Below are 12,105 nucleotides of genomic sequence, written 5' to 3' on the forward strand. Positions count from 1 at the left end.
ATATTAATCCGCTTAATCCCATGGTCACAACTGTAACTGAATAGTTCAAAAATCCAAAAATATTTCTGGGTCAAAAATAGTCCTCAGTGGGACCACCTGTCCATAGATTATTCTCATGCTCGGAGTTGATCGCATAACTGCAATTAATTATGAATTAAAGACTGCACTGTTTTACACAACATAAGATCCAAGATATTTATTTTTTCCATTGTTGACATTAAAAGTGTGATTATAGTGTAGTCATGTAATAAACACCTTGTTTTGTTAAATCATACTAAACGGTCAACATATTAAACGGTAAACATATTAAACGGTCACTCATCACTGATCAATTGCGCATGCGGAAACACCTTTCAGATTATTATTATTATTATTATTATATTTTAGCAACATTGCAAATTAAATCTGTGTTTAACTTGTATAATAATGGCCACTGTAACTGTGCATACAAGTAGTAAATGTTTTCACACTTAACCTGTTACCTGTCACCCCCCTTTTTCATGATTTTCGCCTAGATGACATACCCACATAAAAAGTGGTACAGCTCCCATATACTTTGACACACAGAGGTGAGCTATTGGAAAGAAGAGAGTCTCTAGTTTCCGACACAAGTGTCAGCTTGATTCTAAGCCTTACTGACAGAGTTATAGAGGCTAGAATGGAGGATTTTTATTTCCATCTGAGTTGTTTACCTGATAAACTGATTACATACATTGCTGTATTTAAAGATGGTTGGTAAACAACACTAGCACTGATAGACCAGATGAGCGATAGAGACACACACACAGTACACTGTAAACCCTAATAAGTGCACAGAACTCAAATTATTTTGTAACAGATTACACAAAATATTTGTGATGTTTTTAAATGTTTTAAGGTTAGATAAAACAAAAATTACATGTTCAGTTCCTTAAATTTTCTCAATGTTATCTTATAAATATTAATATTCCTCAACTTATAATTAGGAAGTAATTCACTCAATTTTAAATATTCAACTCAATGTGGGAAATTCACTCAATTTTAAATATTCTTCAGCTCAATGTGGGACATGCACTCAAAATTAATTCTAAACTGAAATACTGATGTCGGCCCACTACACAGTTATAATCATATAGTAATGTTAGAAAACACTAAAGTGACAATTTAACAATTTTTTATTAAAACCCAATGTGCTTTTTAAAAAGGCACAAATCAAAATGGATTATTCAAAACAAAGTGCTTGTGAGAAATTAAAACAAAAATGTATTAAATCTGAGCTAGAACAGGCAAACAGTGTCACATCTTAAATCTGAACTAGAACATTTACTAGAACACAATTACATTTGTAAAGAGGAAGAAAAAAAACAAAAACTTCCTCAATACTTAACTCAACAGATAATCCATTCTGAGTGATTCATTCATTGAACAAATCATTCTTCAGTAGACGCCCTTTCAGTGGTTTGTTGTCCTCAAGACAACTTTTTGGATAAATGTGAAGGTAAGCTCGAGATTCTTTGGATACTGTAGGTCTAGTGCATAGATGTACCCAAAGAGCAGAAGAAATGAGTGAGCCAGATTTGTGGGACCACTCAAGTATTTCATCCTCCATGACAATACAGATGCTCTAAGGGCTGAAGAGGGCCGCATCAGTAGGGTCATCCGTGACGACTGTCAGGAGAGCCACCGGAGTGTCAGTGAGGTCTGGACCATCTGCTGACTATAAAACACAAATAAGACAAGAATGAGTTCAGCCCCTCAAGGATACAAATCATGCTAATGATGTCTAGACATTACTGTCACTTAGCACTTTGACTGCAACTAACCTACATATTTAAACTATTTTTAGCATATTTTTTGTTTAGTTGAATGCTTTATACTTACCTTTTAATTTATGTAATTTCTACATGTCAGTTTGCAGAACAACAACTCAAGTAAACTTCATAAACAGGTCCTGGGGGTATTCCAGAAAGGAGGTTCAACAAATTCTGAGCCTAACCCTGAACTCTGAGTTGACTTGCCCTGTGAAGTGAAACTGAGTTTTCAGTTCCAGAACAGCTGATCTGAGATAGATAAGTCAACTCTGAGTATGTTAACTCAGAGTTGAGCTCCTGCCTGATGACTAGTAAAAAGCAATCATCAATGGAGCTCCAATACTTGATTCACCATGGCAATGGGAGAAAACAGGCAGCAGACATTTTCTGGCTGCGGCCGTAATAAAAATCACTGAGTTTTTAAATGCAGTTGTCTTCATTTTGAATTTAACATCACTTTCTTTTATATTAGCCTTTGAGGGAGTGGTTGAATGTTGTTCAATGTTTTAATTTAAATCGTCTGAGAATGAAATAAAAACAGTCTCAAGATAGCTCTTCACTTTGGTTTTATTTCACATATTAAACAAAGTAAAAGTTTATTCAGTGGATAATTTAACTTCTAGCTTTTTACCACCAACAGATGCTGTTTAACACACATTTGTGTCCTAACATCCTGCTGAGTAGATGAAGTTTTGCTCATCTCCACCACGTCCAACAGAGGCAGAGGAGCTTGTCCTGGTTTAAGGTTTCCCTCTGGAATGGATAACTCAAGAGTTTCCCTCATCTCAGGGTTCACTCGAGTTTTCACATAACCTGCTTTCTGGAATACCCCCCTGGTTCTCCCAGAATTCGTTGAGTGATGTATGTTTAAGCTGACTGAATAGCTAGGCAAAGGGATTGATAGTGAGGCCAGTACACTTACATTACAAGTCCTGAAGAACTTGAAGGCATCTTCGCGCAGGTACACAGGAAGTGCACGAAGGACGAGGGCCCGTCTCATATTTACATCACGTTGTTCCTAGATGGACAAAAAGTATCCATTACAATAGTAATTACACAAATGCAGAGCAAACACTTAAAGGAACATGCCAACTTTTTGGTAACATACTGCTCTCAATAAGTGACAAAATAAACATTTTTCTGTTTATATGTTGTGTATAGTCACAGCATGTACAAATAACAAGGTCATGAGACAGGCATCTTTTAACAGTATACATACAGGGAACTATATTCTCAGAAGGCACACAACATATAAATAGGAAAATGTTTGCATTATTTTGTCACTTATTGGGAGCAGTACGCTAGCTGGAGCCATTTACTTCCAGTCTTTGTGCTAAGCTAGGCTAGCGGTGGGGGCGTCAGGTGGAGTTACAGCATGCACGGAAATGAAAAAGGTATATATGGACTTATCTAACTCTGGGGGATACGGTGAATAAGCTAAAATCCCAAAATGTCGGCGTGTGTGTTTATTTAAAAAAACAAAAACAAAAAAAAAAACTCCATATTCTGATGGTGGTCATTGCTATAGATGGTAGATTCAGTATTTTGAGTCACCATTTCTACAGTAAAACATTTTTCAAATTAATAACTTTCTATTGTAAATACTTTAATAACTCAAAGGAAAAACACTTAAAATTGTGAATCAAATTTGATGAACAGTAGTTATTTGGACTTCATCAAATTGAAGCTGCTAAAGTATCTTTTTAGGGTACCTCTTTCTGAATGCATCTTGTCAAGGTGTCTAACTCTGATGAGATAATGTGTTCATGGCATAATCATTTAACCTCGGGCCACAGTCAAGGCAATTCACACTATGGCTTTTTACAGTTCTCTGCAAACAATCTGTTAATAATCTGTTTCTGAATCTTGCAAAGTTAAAAATTCACCTGAAGGTCATAAATCCTCATGAGCTTGGCTAGATCCTCCGCTATCTTGCCAGTCTTCTTGGCCTGGTCTCTGAACAAGGTGATGAGTTTAGGCACGCGTCTGTCCAGCTCCTTGTAGAATTGATTGCGCAGGTTAATGTTGTTGATTTGGTGGAACTCTGCAAACACCTGTACATGGAAAGAATTACACAGAAATGTACAAAGATGAATTAGAAACAGAATTGTGAATGTATTTTAAGTTTTCAGTTGGCAGGTAGCAAAATCAAGGGCAATTCTATTAGGGATGAGTCAGAACCAAGGTCAAAATAGAAATTTAATTATCATTCTTCAATTTAAAACAGGAAGCATTATGTTATCTAAAGAAAATTAAAACTAGATTTGTAAAGTTCGTCGCGACAAACTTTGATGTTGACTTTGACAGTGCAAGCATTCACAAAGGCCAGTGCATTTTGGAGGCGAGTGGACAGAAAGATTGTGAAAGCTACTGGACCGCTAAGGTGACAATACTTTTGGAGGTGAGCAGACATGAGCATGTGACATGATCCGAATACCCCTGAGGTAGCTCCCCTCATTGTGCCGAGTGTTTTGATATAGGTCACATGTCCATGTTGTGCAAATTTTTAATTTCGCTTGTTTTGGGGGCGGGGCTACATGGGACATCACCAGAATACCCGGTGGGGTGTCAATACTTTTGGCAAAAAGTGGCTACTGAGGGTTTTGACATTTCATGTCAATACTGCAGTCATTATGGGATTCTACTTATTATACTGCATAGAACAGTACATGCAATTCTTAAATGTTGGATGTATTGTGTGTGAGAGATTAGAGGACTTTTCGGAATTCCCTATTCAAGTCTATGGGATGTTCGTCGACTACCGGAAAACCAAAAATTCCGTCGGAACTCCGAAATAAAAACTTCGTCCGGAGTAAGGTCCTAAAGAACCTGTCCGAGTTCTGTGTAAATCGCTCGAAAATTTCCCGAATTATAAACCTCAAAAGTTTGTAATGGAAGTCTATGGGAATAAAGGCCACTGAGCTTCCGAACAAGGAATGCCGGAATTCCGATCGCTTAGAAAATTAATAGCAACAAACTTCAGACCAGGGTCTTTGACATATCCGAATTTGGTGCATGTGGCTCGAAAGCCCTAGGCCGCATTTTTTTAAAATACATTTTTGGCTAAGAATAAAAAGCTTCTAACAGAAATCAGAATATTGGCTTCTACAAAGACAACATAACAATAAACCTCTGTATACTTTGTTTACTGTGAATGGCAAAAATATGTCAAAGCATGATGTGTTGTCAACTTTTTACATCTGACATTTGCTTTTTGGTGAATATTAAAATATTAAATTTAAATATTGGAAAGTCAATCATGTTCAAAGTGGGCATGCTAAAGAGTAATGCCGATTAATTGCTCTCAACAAGGAGAACAGTAAAATAACGATAAAGATTTTTTAATTATTTATTTTTACCTGTGACTCCATAAGTAGGGCTGGCCATCTGTCCACGATGTCTCTCAAAATCAAATCTCTGTAATCAAAGCTTGAGCAGCCATTGCCAATTCCTTTTCATGTGGGTAGGGTTTAAAACTGTAGATCGTTTCTGCCATTTTTTTAAGGATTTCACTCTTCTGTGACCTCTTCAACTTCAGCAATTTTCCTGATTCTTCATAAACACGATTTCCTTCTTGTAGTATATGCTCTATTTCATAATCAAAACTAGGAACAAAGTGATCAGGCCAACTCTTCTGGTGGTGTAACGCAGGTGCATGTGGGAGTATGTCTGTGTCAGAACATGCAGTAGACGAGGGGTCACCTTCAGGTCTGATGACTCTCAATGTGCCCTTCTCTGGTAACTCCTGGATGTCCACAAGAAGGCAAAGATCACCATCAAAATCCGGATCCTCATTGTGCAAGCTAAAGTCCCCATCCAGTCTGGGCTTGAACCTCTCTTGCATTATTTCTTTCAGCTCCTCCACTGACTTTGGTCGCTCAAGTAGAGTAAGTTTCAGGGCAGTGTCTCGTGCAACATACACACGCAGCACATTTCTGTGCAGCAGCCATCTTTTGGTTCCTAAAAGACAAAAACCTGTTAATTTTCATGAAAAGTGAAGTTGACGCACACTACATATACATATCCACATACCCACTGATCCACACAAACACTGGGACACCACTTGAACGATGGGATGTATGGAAGGCCAGCTGTTGTAGTGGGGCAGTTTATTCATGGACCCACTGGTCCACACAGCTCCAAGAGAATGTGTTAGTGTGTGTGAATGTGTTCATCTTAGGGCTGCACGATAAATCGCACGTGATCGTCACGCTTATCTCATCAGTAAAGCCGATTCTTTGATTAGTAGTAAATCGCCATCAGCTGCATTTTCCTACTTCTCAGTGAACTACGGCTGTGTGTAGTAAACGCCGCTCCATCTGAAAGCAGCAAGATGGGGTATCCTTATGAAGCAACTTCACTCCAACTTCATACATGGACAGAGGATGTATTTTAACACTGATGAATCAAGGTAACAAAATCTGTACGTCAACTCAATATATTAGTAACAAAGCAAAGCTCAAGGACTTGAACATAGCTTATTCAGGGCATTATTGCAGGACTGCCGGTATTTGGACCAGTATTCTGACAGGCATTTGGTCACAGCCATCACAGTATCATCACTGCAGCAGTTTTGCTTTCTGATGGTATTGTGTAAAGTTATACATTTATAAATTGATAAAACCTTCGAAAGTGAGGTCTGATTTTTATTAAATATGGCACACACACACGCACACGTATGTGGCTGCATAAAGCACCACATTATGCGCCTTGGCCATGACGCACACTTTACTGTCTTACCATTGGAACAGGTTTCAAACTACACAAATGTCCTGCCCTGAAAAACCAAGATAACGTTCTATAGAGGGGTCAAACTTATGGAAATTCCGTCGAGTTATTGCTCTTTGTTACGACCTTTTGAAAGTTGTCTATGGTAAGGAGTAACATTTATGGTTGTGGTCATTTTTGTGGGTGTAATAAGCAAAAAGAAGATTGCAGGGACACGAAATAATGAAATGTGTGATTTATCCAGGTGAGAAAGGAAATAAACAATCCAAAGCTAATATAAAAATATAAACCTAAGAGAAAATGAGACGATAGTGACGCCAAAGTAAATAAAGAAAAATAAAATAAAACCAATACTAACCGTTTTAAACCTCTAAACTAACTAAGAAAAATAAACAAGAAAAAGTCTTCAGTGCCGAATACTTCCCTACTCTAAGCTATTAATCCAAACATACAAGTAATACTATTAATCCTCTTACCTAATGTAGATAACATCGAGTTACCCAAGTGTGGTACAATGAAGTCGCACATCTTACCTGTCCCACTTCCTCTGGTATAACAAAATAAACAAAAGGAGCAAAAGCTCCTAAGACTGAGAGAGGAAACACAACATCAAGGTAACAGTGCACCACATTCACCATAAACAATGGGTAGCCCGGCAACAACATCAAAAGAAAAGCGGAAGTCCTTTTCGCTTCTTTTCCTGGCGTTTTATATCTTCAGACTGGAGTTCATTGGCAGCGGGTAGGTCAGAGCTGATGATCGACATCTCCCCGAGCCAATCAGTAGTCAAGGAAGGTTCTAAGAGAGCGAGAGACGAGAGAGTCAGAGAAACAGAGAAAGAGATAGAGACAGAGACGAAAACACAGGCAGTTCGACAAAACATTTTAGGGACGTAACACTCTTCAAAATGCGGACAATTTGAATCTCCTGGGCATTTAAATGCACCACCTCAACATTACAAAGCACTTATTTTGCTTTATTTTGGCCTTTTAAACGCTGAAATCGCGTGGAACGGAAAACAGCTGGGCTAAAACAACACAAGGTGTGTTTTTAAATCCAGAAAATCCTGCTAACAGTTTTGACCCCCTCCAGATAAACAGAACCGATTACCTTCGGACAGCTGTGAGGTTTGTAAAGATGGGTTTATTGTGGATTATTTGATCATTTTAGAGCTGTTTTGTAACCAGTAAGCGCTGTATTTTAGCTCTATAGAGAGGAAGCTTCTCAGACTTCATACAGTAATGCACACTGTAGTTAGAGGTGGGGAGGCTCAAATACACACCTAAAACTCTTAGATTGTGATGCAATAAACTGCTATAGTGACATATAAATCAATTATATGAAGTTTTATGGTTCTGTAGGTGAGAAAGGTGTTCCATGTGCCCGCTTGGCACAGGAGTGTGTGGCACTAATAACACGCACACACACACACACACACACACACACACAGATACACATACACCCACTAGTGCTGGGAAGTTCGGCTCTTTTCCGCGAACCGGTTCTTTCGGACTGTTCGTTTTAATGAACCAGTTCAATAATCCAATTCACCTGTTATTTTACGTCCAGACGTAATGACGTTATTCACAATGACGTCATGACGTAAATTCCTTCATCCCGCCGCTGCCGGCAGATATTAATACAGTGAACACATTGTAAAAGTTCTTTGTAATCATAACTTTAGTTGAATACGTTTCTTACATTAAAGTTTTGCAACTAAAACACCCAGTACAGGCATTGATGTGCAAACGTGGGTGTTTTACGTGTCTTAAAGATATAAACTAATCATAAATTATAGTTAATAAACTAATCTTCATCAACTTACAAAAACTTAAAAAAAACATAATTTTGAAATATTTCTTTCGCTCCATCAGTTGTTTCAAAAACTAATGCAACTGGAGTTAAACACTCAGACGTTGGTAAGACATCATAACCATTTCCATTTGTTGCTGTATAAGTTCAGTTTTACGCATGCGCAGTAAAAACAGCTCATCGGGTTTCAGTATGTCGGACGCGTCCGAAAGAAACAGTTCTCAGTTCTGTACTGATGATTCCGCTGTATTGGTTCAGTGTTTATCAGTACATTACAATCCCATATTAACCGGATGAGTTTCAAATCTAAACATTAGTGTGTATGAATTTGTGTATATCTATAATAGTCACTTAAATAGTGGAAGTTGGCTGTCCCGTTGTCATGACTACACTTCTCCTGTGCAAAATGAGATTTTGCAAATGTTAGGAAATTGTATTGTCAGAGGCATTGCAGTCTCTAGTTATAAAAAGCGATTACCTTTTGTACTTTTGTGACAATGACCAATTTTATTTATGTCCCCACCAATGTCAAAATGAAACTTACGCCCTTGCTTTGATATAAATAAAAATATAATCTGTTTGCTTTGGTATGTCCCTAAAAAAAACACTGATTGTCTTTTTTTTGGTATGTCCCTAAAAACACACGGGAGTGGGAGGGAATGAGTCATTCTTCTGGGATTGGGACGGGACGGGATGGGATTTTCCCCAGTTTTTTTTTTTTTTTTTTTTGGACGGGAATAATTTTTTTGGGAGTGGGGCGGGAGAGGTTTGAAAATCCACTCCCGTGTCACCCTCTGCTATGTAGTGTGTAATGACAGCGTGAGAGTTACCGTAAAGTGCTGTGATTTTAACCCCCTACTTTTTGTAAGTGCAGTCGGAATAAATGAGACACCGCCGGTGTGTTCCGCTGCTTGGTAGCCGTAATAAATACAATGAGGTAAATAAAGGAGTTGTTTAACCTGCTAGGTTTAGTCATAGAACGAGTGCGTGTTAGTACAGATTTTATTTAAACCCGTATTAAACCTTTTTATACATTTTCAAGTATCTTTTGTTGACTTATGAAAACTACGATTACTAAGTATATACAATTTAGGTGTATAGTCTGTATACCTGCTAATTTATGCAGGTATCTAATCAGCCAATCATGTGGCAGCAGTGTCATTCATGAAATCATACATTTCATGTTCATGTCAATCATCAGAATGAATAAAAAGTGCAATATGTGTGATTTTCATCATAATATGATTGTTCAGTGCCAGACTTCAGAAACTGTTTATCTCCTATACAGACTCTGGAGTTTATTCAGAAAAAAAAAAAAACTGCCATATAACCTGAAATAAACTCAATTAACATAATGTCAACATGTTTTGGGTTAGTTTATAGGTTTCAGGGTCTCAGAGGTGAGAAATGTTTTTGACGTGTTGGCAGAAAGTACCGGTGAGGCTGTACACCAACACCAGAGTGACGTCCATCACCGGAGTGCTGACCTGCAAGGGTGTACAAACTTTTGAGAGGCATAACAGTGAACACAGCCGTAGCAAATGTCTCCGGAGAGTGGTCATTACTGGAATTGGACTTGTGTCTCCACTGGGGACAGGAACAGCTCTGCCCTGGGAACGTCTGATTTCTGGAGAGAGCGGAATCGTGGCCCTGGACCCGGACGAGTACAAAGCAGTGCCGTGTAAAGTAGCGGCTCGAGTTCCTCGAGGACACGCAGAGGGAGAGTTTAAAGAAGAAAAGTTTGCTTCACGTGGAGAGATAAACAGCATGTCTCAGGCAACAGTGATGGCCCTCGGTGCTGCTCAGCTGGCCCTGCAGGACTGTGGATGGTATCCCAGTACACCTGAGGAGCAGCTGAGCACAGGGGTGGCTGTAGGCATGGGCATGGTGCCTTTGGAGGAGATTGCTAACACTGCCGCGGCTTTTCAGACACGTGGCTACAGCAAAGTGAGTCCCTTCTTTGTCCCTCGCATCCTGGTCAACATGGCCGCCGGGCACATCAGCATCAAGCACAAGCTGAAGGGACCCAACCATGCTGTGTCCACTGCCTGCACCACGGGGGCTCACGCCATTGGAGACGCAACTCGCTTCATCATTCACGGAGACGCCACAGCGATGCTTGCCGGAGGAACCGAGGCATGTGTCAGCCCCCTGGCCTTAGCGGGCTTTGCACGAGCTCGGGCTCTGAGTACCAGCTGGAACGAACAGCCCAAGCTTGCATCTCGACCCTTTCACCCGGACCGAGAAGGGTTTGTGATGGGTGAAGGTGCAGCTATGCTTGTTCTGGAGGAATATACGCATGCTGTAGAGAGAGGAGCACGGGTTTACGCTGAGGTGCTGGGATACGGACTCTCAGGAGATGGCATTCACATCACGGCCCCTTCTGCAGATGGAGATGGAGCTTTCAGGTAGTATGGTATGATTGTTATACAGCATTGTTAGACAAAGTATCACTCTTTATGCTCTTTAATATATTAAATATTTTTGCTGTAGCATAAAGCAGAGTAAATCATTTCAGGATGTGCTGTTACAGGAAAATAATCTACACTGGTGATGACTAACTCTTTCTCTGACAGTTTTTCTGTAATGGCACACCCAGTGTGTTTTATTACTTACATATATTGTGACAGATTTCCAGTGGAGATATATATAAAATACCAACAAATATCAGCTTTTAAGTACTCTTAAATATTTCAAAACACTTTAAAAGATTTTAGAATACCTTGAATAATATAAAAAAAATTGGTCAAATCTGTAAGATAAATTATGAATATTTATTTATATGATAAAAAATGTGATACCTAAGCTTTCTGTTCTCAGTACAAATTTCATGCTAACGCTTGTTAATAACACTTATTTATTTTTGCACCAGGTGCATGTCTGCGGCTCTGCATGACGCTGATGTGTCTCCATCAGAAGTGACGTATGTGAATGCTCATGCCACTTCTACACCACTGGGAGATGCTGCAGAAAACGCTGCCGTCAAAAGACTCTTCCAGCAGCACTCACAGTCTCTTGCTGTTTCCTCCACTAAAGGGGCCACAGGGCATCTTCTGGGAGCAGCTGGTGCTCTAGAGGCAGCATTCACAGCGCTCGCGTGTTACCATGCAATCCTTCCTCCAACTCTGAACCTGGACCGAACCGAGCCGGAGTTTGATCTAAACTACGTGCCCTGTGCTGCCCAGCCCTGGAAGACAGGAGGCAGGAGAGTCGCACTCACAAACTCTTTTGGTTTTGGAGGCACAAATGCCTCTCTGTGTCTTGCCAGTGTGTGATTTAATGAGTGATTCTCTGTCAGCTGTGCTGATTTCCATTACAGCTCACAACCAGTCAAAGGTTTTGACACACAACTGTGGATTGAAGATGTCTGTTTTTTTTATTGTCTTCTGAATTTTATTTCAGTGACTTTTTAATACAGGCTTTAATATGGTTGAGGAGAAGCAGTGAAGGCCTGAGTAAGCTAAAACTCCTGAATGAAGTGCCACCATGAGAAAAGTGTGTGAGGCTTTATCAAGACTACAGTTAAAATGTCAAATATAAAATTATTTTCTTTCTTGAACACTGTTCTTGTGCTGTAATATTTGATGCCCTGGATGTCACATGGAATAAAACATATGGAATAAAATGCAAGGAAGATAACTACAATAACAATTATATGCATGGTTTTTATTTAAAGACACCCAATACATACAGCATCAGGTCTAAATACTGAAATAATAAAGAATGCATGACAGACAGACAGATAGACAGACAGATAGACAGATAAATAGACAGA

General features: G+C 39.3%; 2 protein-coding genes across 8 annotated transcripts; one reads left to right on the forward strand and one right to left on the reverse strand.

Moving 5' to 3' along the window:
* Positions 1-1,136: 1,136 nt before the first annotated feature.
* Positions 1,137-7,223, reverse strand: LOC125140123. 3 transcript variants are annotated; one of them, XM_047807729.1, is made up of 5 exons: positions 7,052-7,223; positions 5,150-5,750; positions 3,677-3,844; positions 2,713-2,808; positions 1,137-1,696 (listed from the first exon to the last, which is right to left on the reverse strand). In XM_047807729.1, the coding sequence occupies exons 2-5, from the start codon at positions 5,159-5,161 to the stop codon at positions 1,604-1,606; spliced, it is 369 nt and encodes a 122-aa protein (XP_047663685.1). In that variant the 5' UTR covers positions 5,162-5,750; positions 7,052-7,223; the 3' UTR covers positions 1,137-1,603. The 3 variants fall into 3 exon arrangements, with proteins under 3 accessions (XP_047663685.1, XP_047663684.1, XP_047663683.1); XM_047807728.1 differs by lacking the exons at positions 1,137-1,696; positions 2,713-2,808 and adding an exon at positions 5,823-6,109 and having other exon boundaries at positions 3,708-3,844; positions 5,493-5,750; XM_047807727.1 differs by lacking the exons at positions 1,137-1,696; positions 2,713-2,808; positions 3,677-3,844 and adding an exon at positions 5,823-6,109 and having other exon boundaries at positions 5,165-5,750.
* Positions 6,074-11,978, forward strand: oxsm (3-oxoacyl-ACP synthase, mitochondrial). Of its 5 annotated transcripts, none has more exons than XM_047807724.1 (3): positions 6,074-6,201; positions 9,707-10,738; positions 11,203-11,978. In XM_047807724.1, the coding sequence occupies exons 2-3, from the start codon at positions 9,738-9,740 to the stop codon at positions 11,603-11,605; spliced, it is 1,404 nt and encodes a 467-aa protein (XP_047663680.1). In that variant the 5' UTR covers positions 6,074-6,201; positions 9,707-9,737; the 3' UTR covers positions 11,606-11,978. The 5 variants fall into 5 exon arrangements, with proteins under 5 accessions (XP_047663680.1, XP_047663677.1, XP_047663678.1 ...); XM_047807721.1 differs by lacking the exon at positions 6,074-6,201 and adding an exon at positions 7,331-7,560; XM_047807722.1 differs by lacking the exon at positions 6,074-6,201 and adding an exon at positions 7,356-7,645.
* Positions 11,979-12,105: the final 127 nt, after the last annotated feature.

Source organism: Tachysurus fulvidraco, chromosome 24 (genome assembly GCF_022655615.1).
Source record: "Tachysurus fulvidraco isolate hzauxx_2018 chromosome 24, HZAU_PFXX_2.0, whole genome shotgun sequence".
NCBI lineage: Eukaryota > Metazoa > Chordata > Actinopteri > Siluriformes > Bagridae > Tachysurus > Tachysurus fulvidraco.

Excerpts from the sequence above, each read along its gene's own strand:
- LOC125140123 (XM_047807727.1), bottom strand. The coding sequence starts at position 5,907 with ATGAATAAACTGCCCCACTACAACAGCTGGCCTTCCATACATCCCATC. Across the intron at positions 5,751-5,822 it reads GTGTTTGTGTGGATCAGTGG|GAACCAAAAGATGGCTGCTG; the intron begins GTATGTGGATAT and ends TTTGTCTTTTAG.
- oxsm (XM_047807720.1), top strand. The coding sequence starts at position 9,214 with ATGAGACACCGCCGGTGTGTTCCGCTGCTTGGTAGCCGTAATAAATAC. Across the intron at positions 9,268-9,758 it reads GCCGTAATAAATACAATGAG|AAAGTACCGGTGAGGCTGTA; the intron begins GTAAATAAAGGA and ends ACGTGTTGGCAG. Across the intron at positions 10,739-11,202 it reads GATGGAGATGGAGCTTTCAG|GTGCATGTCTGCGGCTCTGC; the intron begins GTAGTATGGTAT and ends TTTTTGCACCAG.